At 31.2% G+C, this 11,762-nt stretch overlaps 2 protein-coding genes across 2 annotated transcripts; one reads left to right on the top strand and one right to left on the bottom strand.

Moving 5' to 3' along the window:
- Nucleotides 1–4,048: 4,048 nt before the first annotated feature.
- LOC105150174 (uncharacterized) lies at nt 4,049–6,131 on the bottom strand. Its single transcript, XM_011063079.2, has 3 exons — nt 5,995–6,131; nt 4,968–5,160; nt 4,049–4,675 (listed from the first exon to the last, which is right to left on the bottom strand). The coding sequence occupies exons 1-3, from the start codon at nt 6,007–6,009 to the stop codon at nt 4,308–4,310; spliced, it is 576 nt and encodes a 191-aa protein (XP_011061381.1). The 5' UTR covers nt 6,010–6,131; the 3' UTR covers nt 4,049–4,307.
- Nucleotides 6,132–8,796: 2,665 nt separating this feature from the next.
- Nucleotides 8,797–11,433, top strand: LOC105150227 (uncharacterized). Its single transcript, XM_011063160.2, has 4 exons — nt 8,797–8,811; nt 9,054–9,238; nt 9,734–9,947; nt 10,690–11,433. Exons 1-4 carry the CDS (start codon nt 8,797–8,799, stop codon nt 11,173–11,175), a joined length of 900 nt encoding a protein of 299 aa, XP_011061462.1. The 3' UTR covers nt 11,176–11,433.
- The last annotated feature ends 329 nt before the right edge of the window (nt 11,434–11,762 follow it).

Genomic DNA, 11,762 nt, shown 5'->3' on the forward strand with positions numbered 1-11,762 from the left:
TAACAAATAAAGCTTGGTTTGAAAAACTGTACACCTACATAATTAATTTGTAACGTGTATTATTTAAAATAAAAATAATTTACTTCTGCTAAATACATTAAAGATATCAAATTTTATTAATAATTAATTATTAATAATTATATAAAAAAATTGAAGGAAGAAAGCAATTCAAAACAATTATAATTGATTCATAACGTCCATTTGACGCAAAAAGTTATTTTTATGATACATATTTTTGCTTATTTCTAAAATATTATCAATCAAATTTTATGAAATAAAATACATGATTGTCTTTCTCTATCGATTAGATGCGCATTTGATGTATAATTTACGATACATAGTTCAATAGAAAATATACGTCCTGTGGTTTCCTATTGTAGGTATACACAAAAGTAGGTATATACAAAATTTTTAACAGCCTAATATTTACTACATTTGGGATTATGAATAAATTATTATAATAAATGCTATCAAGACAAATAAAATTTAAACATATTAGTCATAACAAAACGTAACGCAAATCAACAAATTGCAATTATATATTTTAAATTATGTAAATTAATAAAGAAAGAAATATAATTTGTAGATATAATTTATTTTAATTTATCATTTGACTAAATTAAATTAAAAATGTATTCAAGAAATCAATACAAAAAGAATTAAAAAATTTTAATACAATAACATTGATAGAAAACAAAAATAATTTTATTCTTTAAAATATATTTTGTAGGCTATTTTATTGGTATCCAGAGTTCATTTTCTTTGATCGTGATGACGATGTTTAAGTCTCAACTTTAAGTCAGTGTTATAGATACACGCCTTTGGTGTCAAGTGTAACGCCTATCGAGCGCAAAAGGCGCCGAAGAATTAATTAAATATGACATTGCTATAGATACTCTATACACTGCTACGAACAACTTTCATACATTATTACTGTCGTCTATCGTAGACGTAGTTACCGTAACCGAAGTCCCATTAAAATAAATTGCTATATATAAAAGAAAGCTGCGCGTAAGATAAGAATCTAAAGATATAAGCCACTTCTAAAGAAATCGCAATCAAAGTTTGGAATGTGCATTCCGAACAGTACATATGATTAGTATATTTACTATTGAAAGCAATGCACTTACGATCGCATGACACAACATTGCAAAGCATTTTAATAACGTGTGATTAATAGCCACTTTGTGTAACACAATATCCGTCTTCTCACATTCAGAATAACATATTTCAATAATACACATAGAAAAAGAGAAAAAACAATTCGCGATTTAAATTTATAAATTAATATTTTCTTACAATGATTAAATTTATTAGCACATGCTGAATTATTATTAGAGTCATTATTTAAAAGAGTTAAAGAAAAGAATAAAATTCGTCGCTTGCGAAGTTTAATTAATTATTAATTAAATTAATTATTAATATACAAAAATTTTCATTTTTGTATATTGATAATCAGTTATAAAGAATAATGCAATTAGACAACTATAAGATTTTATTTTCACATTCTATTTTGTTTTTTAATTCTACACTTTGTTTATAACTTCAAATTGTTTGAACATTTAGGCAATGTGCATAATTGTATCAAACTAAATAGCATCATATATCTGTGTCACATCTATGAGAAGCTCATTCTCTTCTCCATGAATATGACGTTACATAAATAAATAAATTACGAATAAGTAATCTACACTATCCTGTTGCACCATGAAACACGAACCAATGAATATTTTTTTATGCAACTATTATCGCCAAATTTTTTATGTGAGATGAGACTGAGCACCAACGTACGATCGTGATCAAAATTCCACATCGCAGAGGCGAAACATTCGCACTTCGTATCTCGAAAGAGAGAAAATCCGCGTATCTACCTGTCTAAACGGATACTGAGAGCTGTGATAGTGGCAGAGAGATAGCGGTTCGCTATAACGGGGTTACGGGTTTCTTTCGGCATAATAATCTGACGGATGACCTTTTCTCGGATGACATAGGGCGAGAAACCCTCCATGTGTTTTCTCGTTTTATTTACAGATAATCGTGAATGATGATCGATAACCAAGAAACCATCGCGTTTGTTCACACGATCGCTGATGTATCGAGATCGTGTATAGTTACTCTTCTTCTTGACTAACGCTGCCCGTTTATCTCCCTTGTAATCTATTTAAAATCTACTCGCTAAACAATTTATTTCTAAAAGCAACCGTTAATTTTTCTGCATGAGAACAGATGATAATTTATTTTTTACAGCTTCAATTTGTATTGAAATGTAAATGTAAATCGAAATACTGCAATGTTCAAAATAGCAAAATAAAAGTAATTAGAAATAACATATAAAATTTTAGAAATCGTTAAAGAATCTCCAAATTATTTTTATTTATTTTTATTATGTAAGTCAAGCTCTAATATGTAATAGCAGCATTAAATAATAATTTTTTTTAGCATAAGTTATAAAAAAACATAATTGAATTTTCGTGTTTACCTTTTTTTATATTTAACGTCAATAAAAAATCATTCTGATTATTAAAGGCATAAATTGTATGAATTGTATTATAGTTATTGAAGAAAGTATAAATTAATATTATATATTTCAACTAATCTTTCTATCTCTCTATTAATCTACATTAAAAAGTCTCTGCCAATCGATCAAAGATAGTCGGAAATTTGCGAATTCTTCGGAAATTATTGAAAAATGTAGTTCTCGGACCTATAGACAAAAGTAGGATTATATATGCTTCTTAACAATGAACAGTAGTAGCGCGCGACGCCTTGCCTAGCAATTCGCTCGTCAACAATGCATGAGAGAGCCGCTACGTGGAAATCGCGACCTTTCCCTGCTGCCTCCATCAGTATATTTTTCCTATCGTAGGAGGTAGCGCGACATTTTCCATACTCATCGCTCGATGCGCAAGCACAGACTAATGTAAGAAGACACGCGATAGCATTTCATTGGCTGTTCAAATCTCCCTCCAATATGATAATAAAGTAACCAGCTAATGTCAAATTTTTCATTATTTATGCTTCTCGCATCGTTAGGGAGGCATTTTCCTTCCACTATTTTATTTACTTCAAAGTTACTATAATCTATTAATTAATTAATTATAACAAGGTCTAGGCTTGCAAACAGTATTATCGCTCATGACTATCATTTAAGGTGCAACTTTAATTTACATTATTTCATTGTTCATAATTTTATATCTTGCACGTCAATAAAACTTACTATTCAAAGCGTTATTATTCAGATAATCACGCTTATGACTGTTGGTATATCACTGACTCTTTTTATTTTGTTAAACACTGTAAGAATAGAACAAGAAGTTGAACACTGTAAAATATACAATCTATATATTTATTAATTATTGTTCTAAATAAACATTTTTTTACATAAGAAATATTTTAATTGTGATATCGATTAAAAAGCAAAATAATGGTGTTTGAGCCAAATGAAGCTAGCCTGATTGATTGGATCTATAAGTAAAAAGTTCTCACTAAGAATCAATCATATTCTCGGCGAATAAGCTAGTTTGTCTGCTTTGTCTGCTTGAACACGCCTAATGTCTCACAAATCATCGTTTTTTGTATGCTAGTTTGTTCTAGCGTTGATAAAGTTTCTGAAATATAAACTATTATATTGTTGACATTTTAAAGCACATCTAAATATTAAGTATTATTAGTTGCAAAGCAGATGTTACATAAAAAATGTATAATTTAATTTAATAAATTATTAATAATGCTAATGCAGTTAAAAAGCAAGAACATAAATAAATAAATTGTTTTCACCTTGTAACTATGTTCAGCGCGCAATATTATTACTGCATTAATCATAAAGAAACTTACTAATAGAACAAGTTCGCTATTCGCACGTGGTAATAGCATTGTTCTCAAGGTTGTTCAGAAACATAAATTTTGGAAAAATATTTATTTGACTTCAGAAACACAGATTTTAGAAGAATATTTTATTTATTTTGCTTTTTGATTTTTACGTAAAATAACGATGAGCAATGAAAAGATGGAAGAATCTTAGCAAGGATACAAATATCTAAGAAGTAAATTTTTTAATGAAGTATTATTTATTAAATAGAAACAGACGCATTTAAAAGCTCGCAGTAATCAATTTTTAAGATACATTTCAGTCAGGCAAGATTAATTATGAATAATAATTAACGAATAATTAATTATCAATAATAAATCTGTAACAAAAACAAAATAGCTGCGCTTATATCACTAAAAGATTATACTGACACATTAAGTTACGATATTAGTGAAAATATCATATCGCTACTGCATTAAAACGGAACTCGGCGAGTGCGTTAACAACAATTGAATAACTTATGTTTGTGTATGAAGGCCGGTACTGCGTACGGCTTTGGCACTGCCACCGGCACCGGATACGGTCGGTCTACATGCACGACCTTCTCAACGGGAAACGGTTGCGGTACCGGTACCAGTCGATCGACTGGAATGTGCACATGTTTCTCGAATGTCACCGGGACTGGCCGGTCCACATGGACGATCTTCTCCACGGGATACGGTTTAGGCACTGGCACCTGCACGGTGCGTTCGACATGAATCGGTAAGGGAACTGGTACGTGCTTAGTGACCGGTACTACTACGGGTACTGGATGTGGTACCGGAACTGGCTGCGGAACAGGCACAGGCACAGGCACAGGCACATGCACTGAAGAAGAATACAAAGATATTATTCACAGATGTATCCCTACTATCTATTAATATGTAAACATTAATCGCGACATTAAGTTTAATTTTACATAATAAATAAATCAAAAGCAGGTTAAATAAAATCACATCTTCCTTTCGTTACATAAAATTTAAAAGAAAGGAGATAATTTATGAACGATTTCTTTCTAATTAAATATTATTATAGAATTAAATTAATTATATCACACAACATGCTTTAATTTTGAAATACATTCAAGATCAATAAAATTTTATATTATAATTTAACTCACCGACTGGCTGTTGAACTAAGAAGGATGACGGTTCGAGTGGAGCTTCCGGTGGACAATATATGTGTATACTATGTCCATTCGAGCAATCTATATTTCTTTTCTCATGTCTTTTTGCCTCTGAAGCGCTCTGCAATTTTTCTGAATTCTTGTCAATGGGATCGGCTAAACTACTGGCCAACACCAGCATTGTCATCTGTATAAACGAAAAGATGTCATGTCGAATAATTTACGTTTATATATAGAATATTCTTACAATAATAATTTACTTTAAAAAAATTCATTATATAAAATCTAACAGCATCTTAATCAGATGGCTAAAGCGGCATGAAAATTTTCTGAACTTAAACATTTTGAAAAATAGAAAATCTTATTGTATATCTGATTACAAGTTTTAAAAAGATTTGACTTGTATAATTCATAATTTCAATTTAATTGCTAAATCTGATTTTTTTTATTGCGGTATTGGATTAGTTTAAATCACTTTAGATCAAGGTATCAAATGATCCACAATTATCCATTGTAATACACAAACGATCAACAAATCACTAGATTAACATTCTTCATTCTTTACCGCAGTGTATCCGAATGTAAATCACGCGGATTATCGATCGTGACAATGCACGGAAAAAATGGTTTACTGAAGTATCTGAAAATTTAGCTAGTTACAGATCTGAAAATAATTTTGTTTAGATCAACAAAATAATTATATATTAGGTGTTGGAATTAATTCGTAGCGTTTTACAAGTGATGGGAAGTACTTTCATTAATGTATTTTTTAATGCTCATGTGAAATAAATAACATTCTTTCATTAAAAACGCTACGAATTAATTCCAACACCTAATAAAACACTCAAACTAGTTACTAAAATGTTACAACTTTTTGCAGAATTGTTATCAACATTTAAACATTCTATGTAATTATTGTGACGATCCAAGATAATTATTTTCAGATCTGTAAATTTTTAGATACTTTAGCAAAACCGTTCTTTCCGTGTAATAAAATAAAAACAAGAATTCAGATAAGTACCAGGAAGAGCCTCATGATTGGTCGCTCGAGAGTTTCAGTTGCCGGTCGGGATGCCAACGAAAAACTGAGTTCGCTCCGGAATTGTGGTCCTCATATGTATTTATAGGGCATCATCGCGCGAATGAAGAAGAGCAGCGATTACAAGGAGCGATATACTTTCGCTAACTGAACCTGGGCGACAGCCAAACAGCGGCTGCATTTCTCTCCTAGAAGGTCGAACGAAGACGCACAAAAAATCCTGGGACATTCATTAGTGACTCAGTTAATCGGAGTTCACCGATAATTATTTGGTCTTTCGATCGTTAGATAGCCGCGATAGCGCGCGATATGTGATTCAATTCACGCAGTGATACATGATTGGAATCGGTCCGCGCATTGCATTAGTAATTATATTATAAAACATGTATTAATTTTATGATTAATTTTATGATTCATGAGATAATCTATATGACTATTTAGAATTTTATTTTGTGCTTTGTGTGATAAAAAAATATTTTAAAAATACATATTATACATTACATAGAATTTATAATTTTTATATAGCGTATTTTACATATTACATATTACATATTTATTTTAATTTGTATTACAATTCTATTTTAAAATCTTATATGAATTATAGACTATTTAAAGTGAACCAAATAATGTAGTTGGTTAAATAAATCATGATAATTTTTTAACAGAAAATAAATAAGTTTACTGTAATTAATCAGTAACATACTATTATTTGATATGCAGATTAGAATGTCTAGTGTATAAAAAAATTAACATGGTGTGTTTTTTTATCGTATTTAATGCGTGAATTATCACTGATGTAATTCAGGAGTTTTGCGCAACAAGAGATGAAGATATGCGGTAGCAAATAATGCAAATAGCAACTTCGGTTTCTTTCAGCGTTCTCCGGTGTCCTCTATTCGGTCAACGAGATCGAGTTTTCCTCTTTCGCTTCCGCGTTAATCGCGAGGACTTTCCTAACTTTCATTTTCTAAGCGTCTAATGCCGTCGCGTTCTTAATGCCGGCCACGTTACTCGCCATTCATTATTCATCGATGAGTTAGAGCCGAACACGTAACAATACACCTGATGACGCTGACCAACCAAGATTTACTAGCCACGAATGCGCGAATTAGCAGAATGCACACGTAGTGATAAAATACAATAAAAAAAAACCTGGTGGACAATTCGAGAAAGGAAAACAATATTGTTATGGGAAAATAGAAAAATGTTCGCTACTCGAACAATTCTTCTTTTATGGACTTCTAAAAATCTATCTAAAGATTATATCAAATCAAGAGAAAGTCAAAATGATGATTCATTTTAATGTCACGAAAGTCAAAATGAGTTTTGGTTACAAAATTCGACTGTTTCTATCGATAAAATTTGTAAAAAGTTAATATCACATAGACAAAAATATATGACCATTATCCTTCGAAAATGTACCTGTTTAGATAGATTATACGTATCTTAAGGAAACTTCTAATATAATCATTATCCGAGTACTTATTTTAAGAATGTTTTGTATACATTTTTAAGATAGAAAATTCGAAAAGTATAACCTTTTCCGATAACAGTCCTATTTTACGAATTTTCAGAAACAAATGAAATACAATATCTTTTCTAGTTCTGTATAAAAATGGACTACAGTTTCTCGAATTCTTTAAGAGATTAAGAGATCTTTAAGAGAGAAGATAAGAAATAAGTATATTTTTTTTAAATAACTCATAAATCTTACAGATAATAATATTGAAAAAGACAACATATTGTCAACTTAAAATTTGCTAATCTAGAGTATCACGACTAAGAATTAGCTGCTGCAGTTGTACGTTATCATTGTTTATCCATCGCTCATGCAGACAATATCTATAAACGACAACGCGCAGAATTCTTAGTTTTCCTTTTCCCCGTACGTGCGCGGAAGTGAGTTCCAGGCATAATTAAATAGATACGAGGATGTAGATAAGTAGTACAGGTGCTTTGATCGTCGAACGTAATTGCAATGTCAACATTGCAAGCACGAGCTCGTAATCGAGTGAGAAACCGGTGTCGTTCTTGGCAAAAGATATGGTTGCATTTACATCAATATCAAATAGTATTCAGTATTATTTAATATATCAAACTTAATTATTAAATATCTGACCCCTTCAGACTCTGCGACATTGTAATGAATATCAAATTTGAAGACATTAATTTTAAAATTATTTAATTTCATCAACATTATCTCAAACTAGAGGTACATAATAATGTATATGTTGGGAAAAAAAGTAAAAATTAAATAAATTTAATTTTTTAGTATAAATTGCTTTAATTAAAGTGCTCTTAAACTGAATTGAAAAAAAAATTATTTTAACATAATTCCATTAAAATCAAGTCTGAAGAGATCAATATGTATGTGTTTAAGTATTCAATATTCCATATAAATCTGCGTGAATCAAATTTTAATCAATAACTTAATCAATTTAATATTAATTAATTTTATTACTCGAATAATTTAACTTAATATAAATTAGTATTTATTATGGTATGTGATGTGTTTATTAGCTTGTTCCATTTTAGCTACGAAGCTTTATGTGTGTCTGACGTTATCTTGAAATGTCGCTGCAAACTAAATCGATCGCAGACAACTTTCATCACCGGAAGCTTAGGGTATCAATCAAGAAGAGTAAGCTTCCGATTTGATCGTAAATGGGAACTTGCTCTGTTCCTTGATCTGGACCTGTTAAATCGTCATTGGTACGATTCGCAAATATAAAAGGCTTCTGTTGCGATCTTATGAACAGTTTGTTCACAACTAGAGATCTTATCATGTCGAAGATCTTCGTAAGTAGCCGCACTTACTCATTTAAGTTGTGTAAATCAAAATTAAAGTATGAATATAAAATTATAAATTATCTATGGTTCTAAACTGATTACTTAATTTTTCTAAAATTAAAACTTCCAAGTACTCTTCATTAAATTCTTTCAATTTTTCCACTAATTTATACAACGTATTAAATAATTGAATTTTGTAAGACATTAATTTATCAAAATTTGAATTTCTTTACGTTAATGCTATATTTCAGCTATTTCTGACATTATTATGCACCTGTGCATTCGCATCGGTGCTGAAAAACACGAAGCAGCAAAAGCGGGGTGTTATCAGTAACGACGGATGGATCGGTTTCTCGAGTTCTTATGGACAACCATGGTCAATCGAGCGTAATTCTTGGAAAGGACTTAAATTTCCCGAGATTAATCTGCACGCAGGGTAAAAATAATATACTTATTAATAATAATAAATATTAAACAAGATTTATATATAAATATAATTCAGAATAATTTAGAGTAAATCTCTTTAAATTGTATTAAAAAAATATAGATGTTTCATGTTAAGTTTCAATGTTCTAAAATAATTCTAATTAAATAGAATAAAATAATGTATCTATATATATTGAAAGTAAATAATAATAAGATTTATATAATTTAGAAAATTTAAAGTAAATTTCTAAATTGCATACAATTTTCGTGTTAAGTTTTATCGTTGTAAAACAAATAACATAAAATATTAGTGAAACGAGAAATTTTATGAATATCATACAGCAATTATAAATATTTTTCGAAGAATCATTTTCTTCTTCACAAATTATATTCCTTCATTCTGAATAATAGACTTCAAAAAAATCAATAATATACTTTCTAAAAATCTTGGGATATTTATAAAATGACAATGATGTTAACCATATTCATAAATGTCGACCGACAGGTCACATCTAGCAAGTGCGTCTAATGATAGAAGTGGCATCGCCTTAACACCCGGAAATGTGAAAACTGTACCAGTGTATTTAACGAAGCACGTAGTGCTGGAGAAGCCGGTGCCAGTTCCGGAACCGGTAATCATAGAGAAACCATATCATGTGCCAGTACCGATCGAGAAGATTGTTCATAAACCAGTCCCGATTCCCGTCCCAGTACCTCAGGTAACGTTCCTATCAATTTTACTTTCTTTCAACAGCACTTTTAACGAAGTCTGTTAATAATGATATCTTTTTTTTTTATAGTAACTTTGTGGAAAACAATATTTAAAAAATCATGGAAATATAATTTTAATATTAAAATTATATTGATAAAGATTAAATTAATATTCTGAACATAAAGTCAATTTATAATTTATCTTTAGATGCTCACCAATAAAGTAACCAATAAAATAATTCGTAGAGCATCTGAAGATAAATTTAAAAAAGCCTTAAATATAAGACCTGGCTATGAATACGGATATTATTCTTCATATTTTTTTCTTTTTCTTTCTATTTCTATTTCTAGGGCGACTTTTACCAAGCTTAGGTCAACTTAACCAGTCTAATAACTTTGCAGAATTCCAATTGAAATAGATGTCGTAGAAAAAAATAGTCGTAATAAAAATGCTAAGAGATAAATGTAAATGTAAATCTATTAACTCTTTAGTTCGCATTTTTTTTCCGGTATCAGCTTCAGTTGATATCGTTGGAATCCTGCAAAATTAACCGGAGCTTGATAAGATTCGAGTTTCTAACGTTACTTTAATTTTAAGCGAGGCTTAAAACTCTCTTTGTTCCAGTCTCTTTTCGGTTTTAAAACGAGATAGAAAGAGTTTGAAGTTTCGCTTAAAATCAAAACAACGTTGGTGCAACCGGGCCTAAAAATCGTAAAAGTCGCCCTTAATTTCTATCGGAAAATTCTCAGGCGGTGCCGATCCCCGTGGAGCGTCCAGTGCCAATTCCAGTGAAGCAGTCGATCGCGGTACCCGTGCAGCAGCCGTATCCAGTTCCAGTAAAGCATCCGGTACCCGTGCCGGTTCCGGTGCCGATCCCGGTTCCGGTACAGCCGTTACCACCCTCATCGCTTCCGCTGCATTTGTTACCACCCTCGCCGCTTCCACTGCAATCGTTACCGCCCCCATTACTTCCGCTGACCCCGTTCAGCGATCATCCTGGTGCCATCTATGCGCACGACTACGCATCCGATCATCTTCACGTCCATCCGTCGTCGGTCGCCGTGCAATTGGACCATGGCGTCCATGGCATCGCTCCCCTTGCTCATGGCATCAACCATGGGATTGGTCATGTACTGGAACACGGTTATGGCCATGGTTACGACTACCACGATGTTCATGCTGATCGTCTCGTCCATGGGCACGATCACAAAAAGAGGAAGACTGACAGGAACTGACTCGAGCAGACAGAGGGCGGAAGATCGTTGAAATTATAATGTTGTATATTATATAAATATATATAAATATATATAAATATATATGTACTGTATATACTATATATATATATGTACTATATATATATATATATATATGTAGAATCGGACTTGTTAGATCGACTGTCCGTTGATGTATATAATTTTAAGGGAAGTTTTAGTAAAATAAAAGGAAGGATTCTTAAGTATCTTGTAATTATAAACTCTTTAGGATTCTCTTGGAATTATACATCGAGGGCTTTTGTGAAGGATATATATAATAACAATAGCGGGGGGGGGGGGGGTTTCTTACGCTTTCGCGCAAAGTCGTGACATGGATTCGTTTGGAATGCGCAAGACTATAGAAATATTAACTTAATGTTTTTGAAAAGTCTCGAGAAAATTAAAAGTTTGAAAATTGAAAAATTAAATGCTTTTCGCACCTTTTTTCCTTTTCATAATTTTTGTCACGATGGTCACGGTTCTTTTTTTTTTCCTTTTTTCTTTACGTATTTCCGTTGTCCATAAGAAACAGGTATCGTGCATGCGATGCCTCTATAATACGATAAAAT

This window comes from Acromyrmex echinatior, chromosome 8 (assembly GCF_024713525.1).
Source record: "Acromyrmex echinatior isolate Ae372 chromosome 8, ASM2471352v2, whole genome shotgun sequence".
NCBI lineage: Eukaryota > Metazoa > Arthropoda > Insecta > Hymenoptera > Formicidae > Acromyrmex > Acromyrmex echinatior.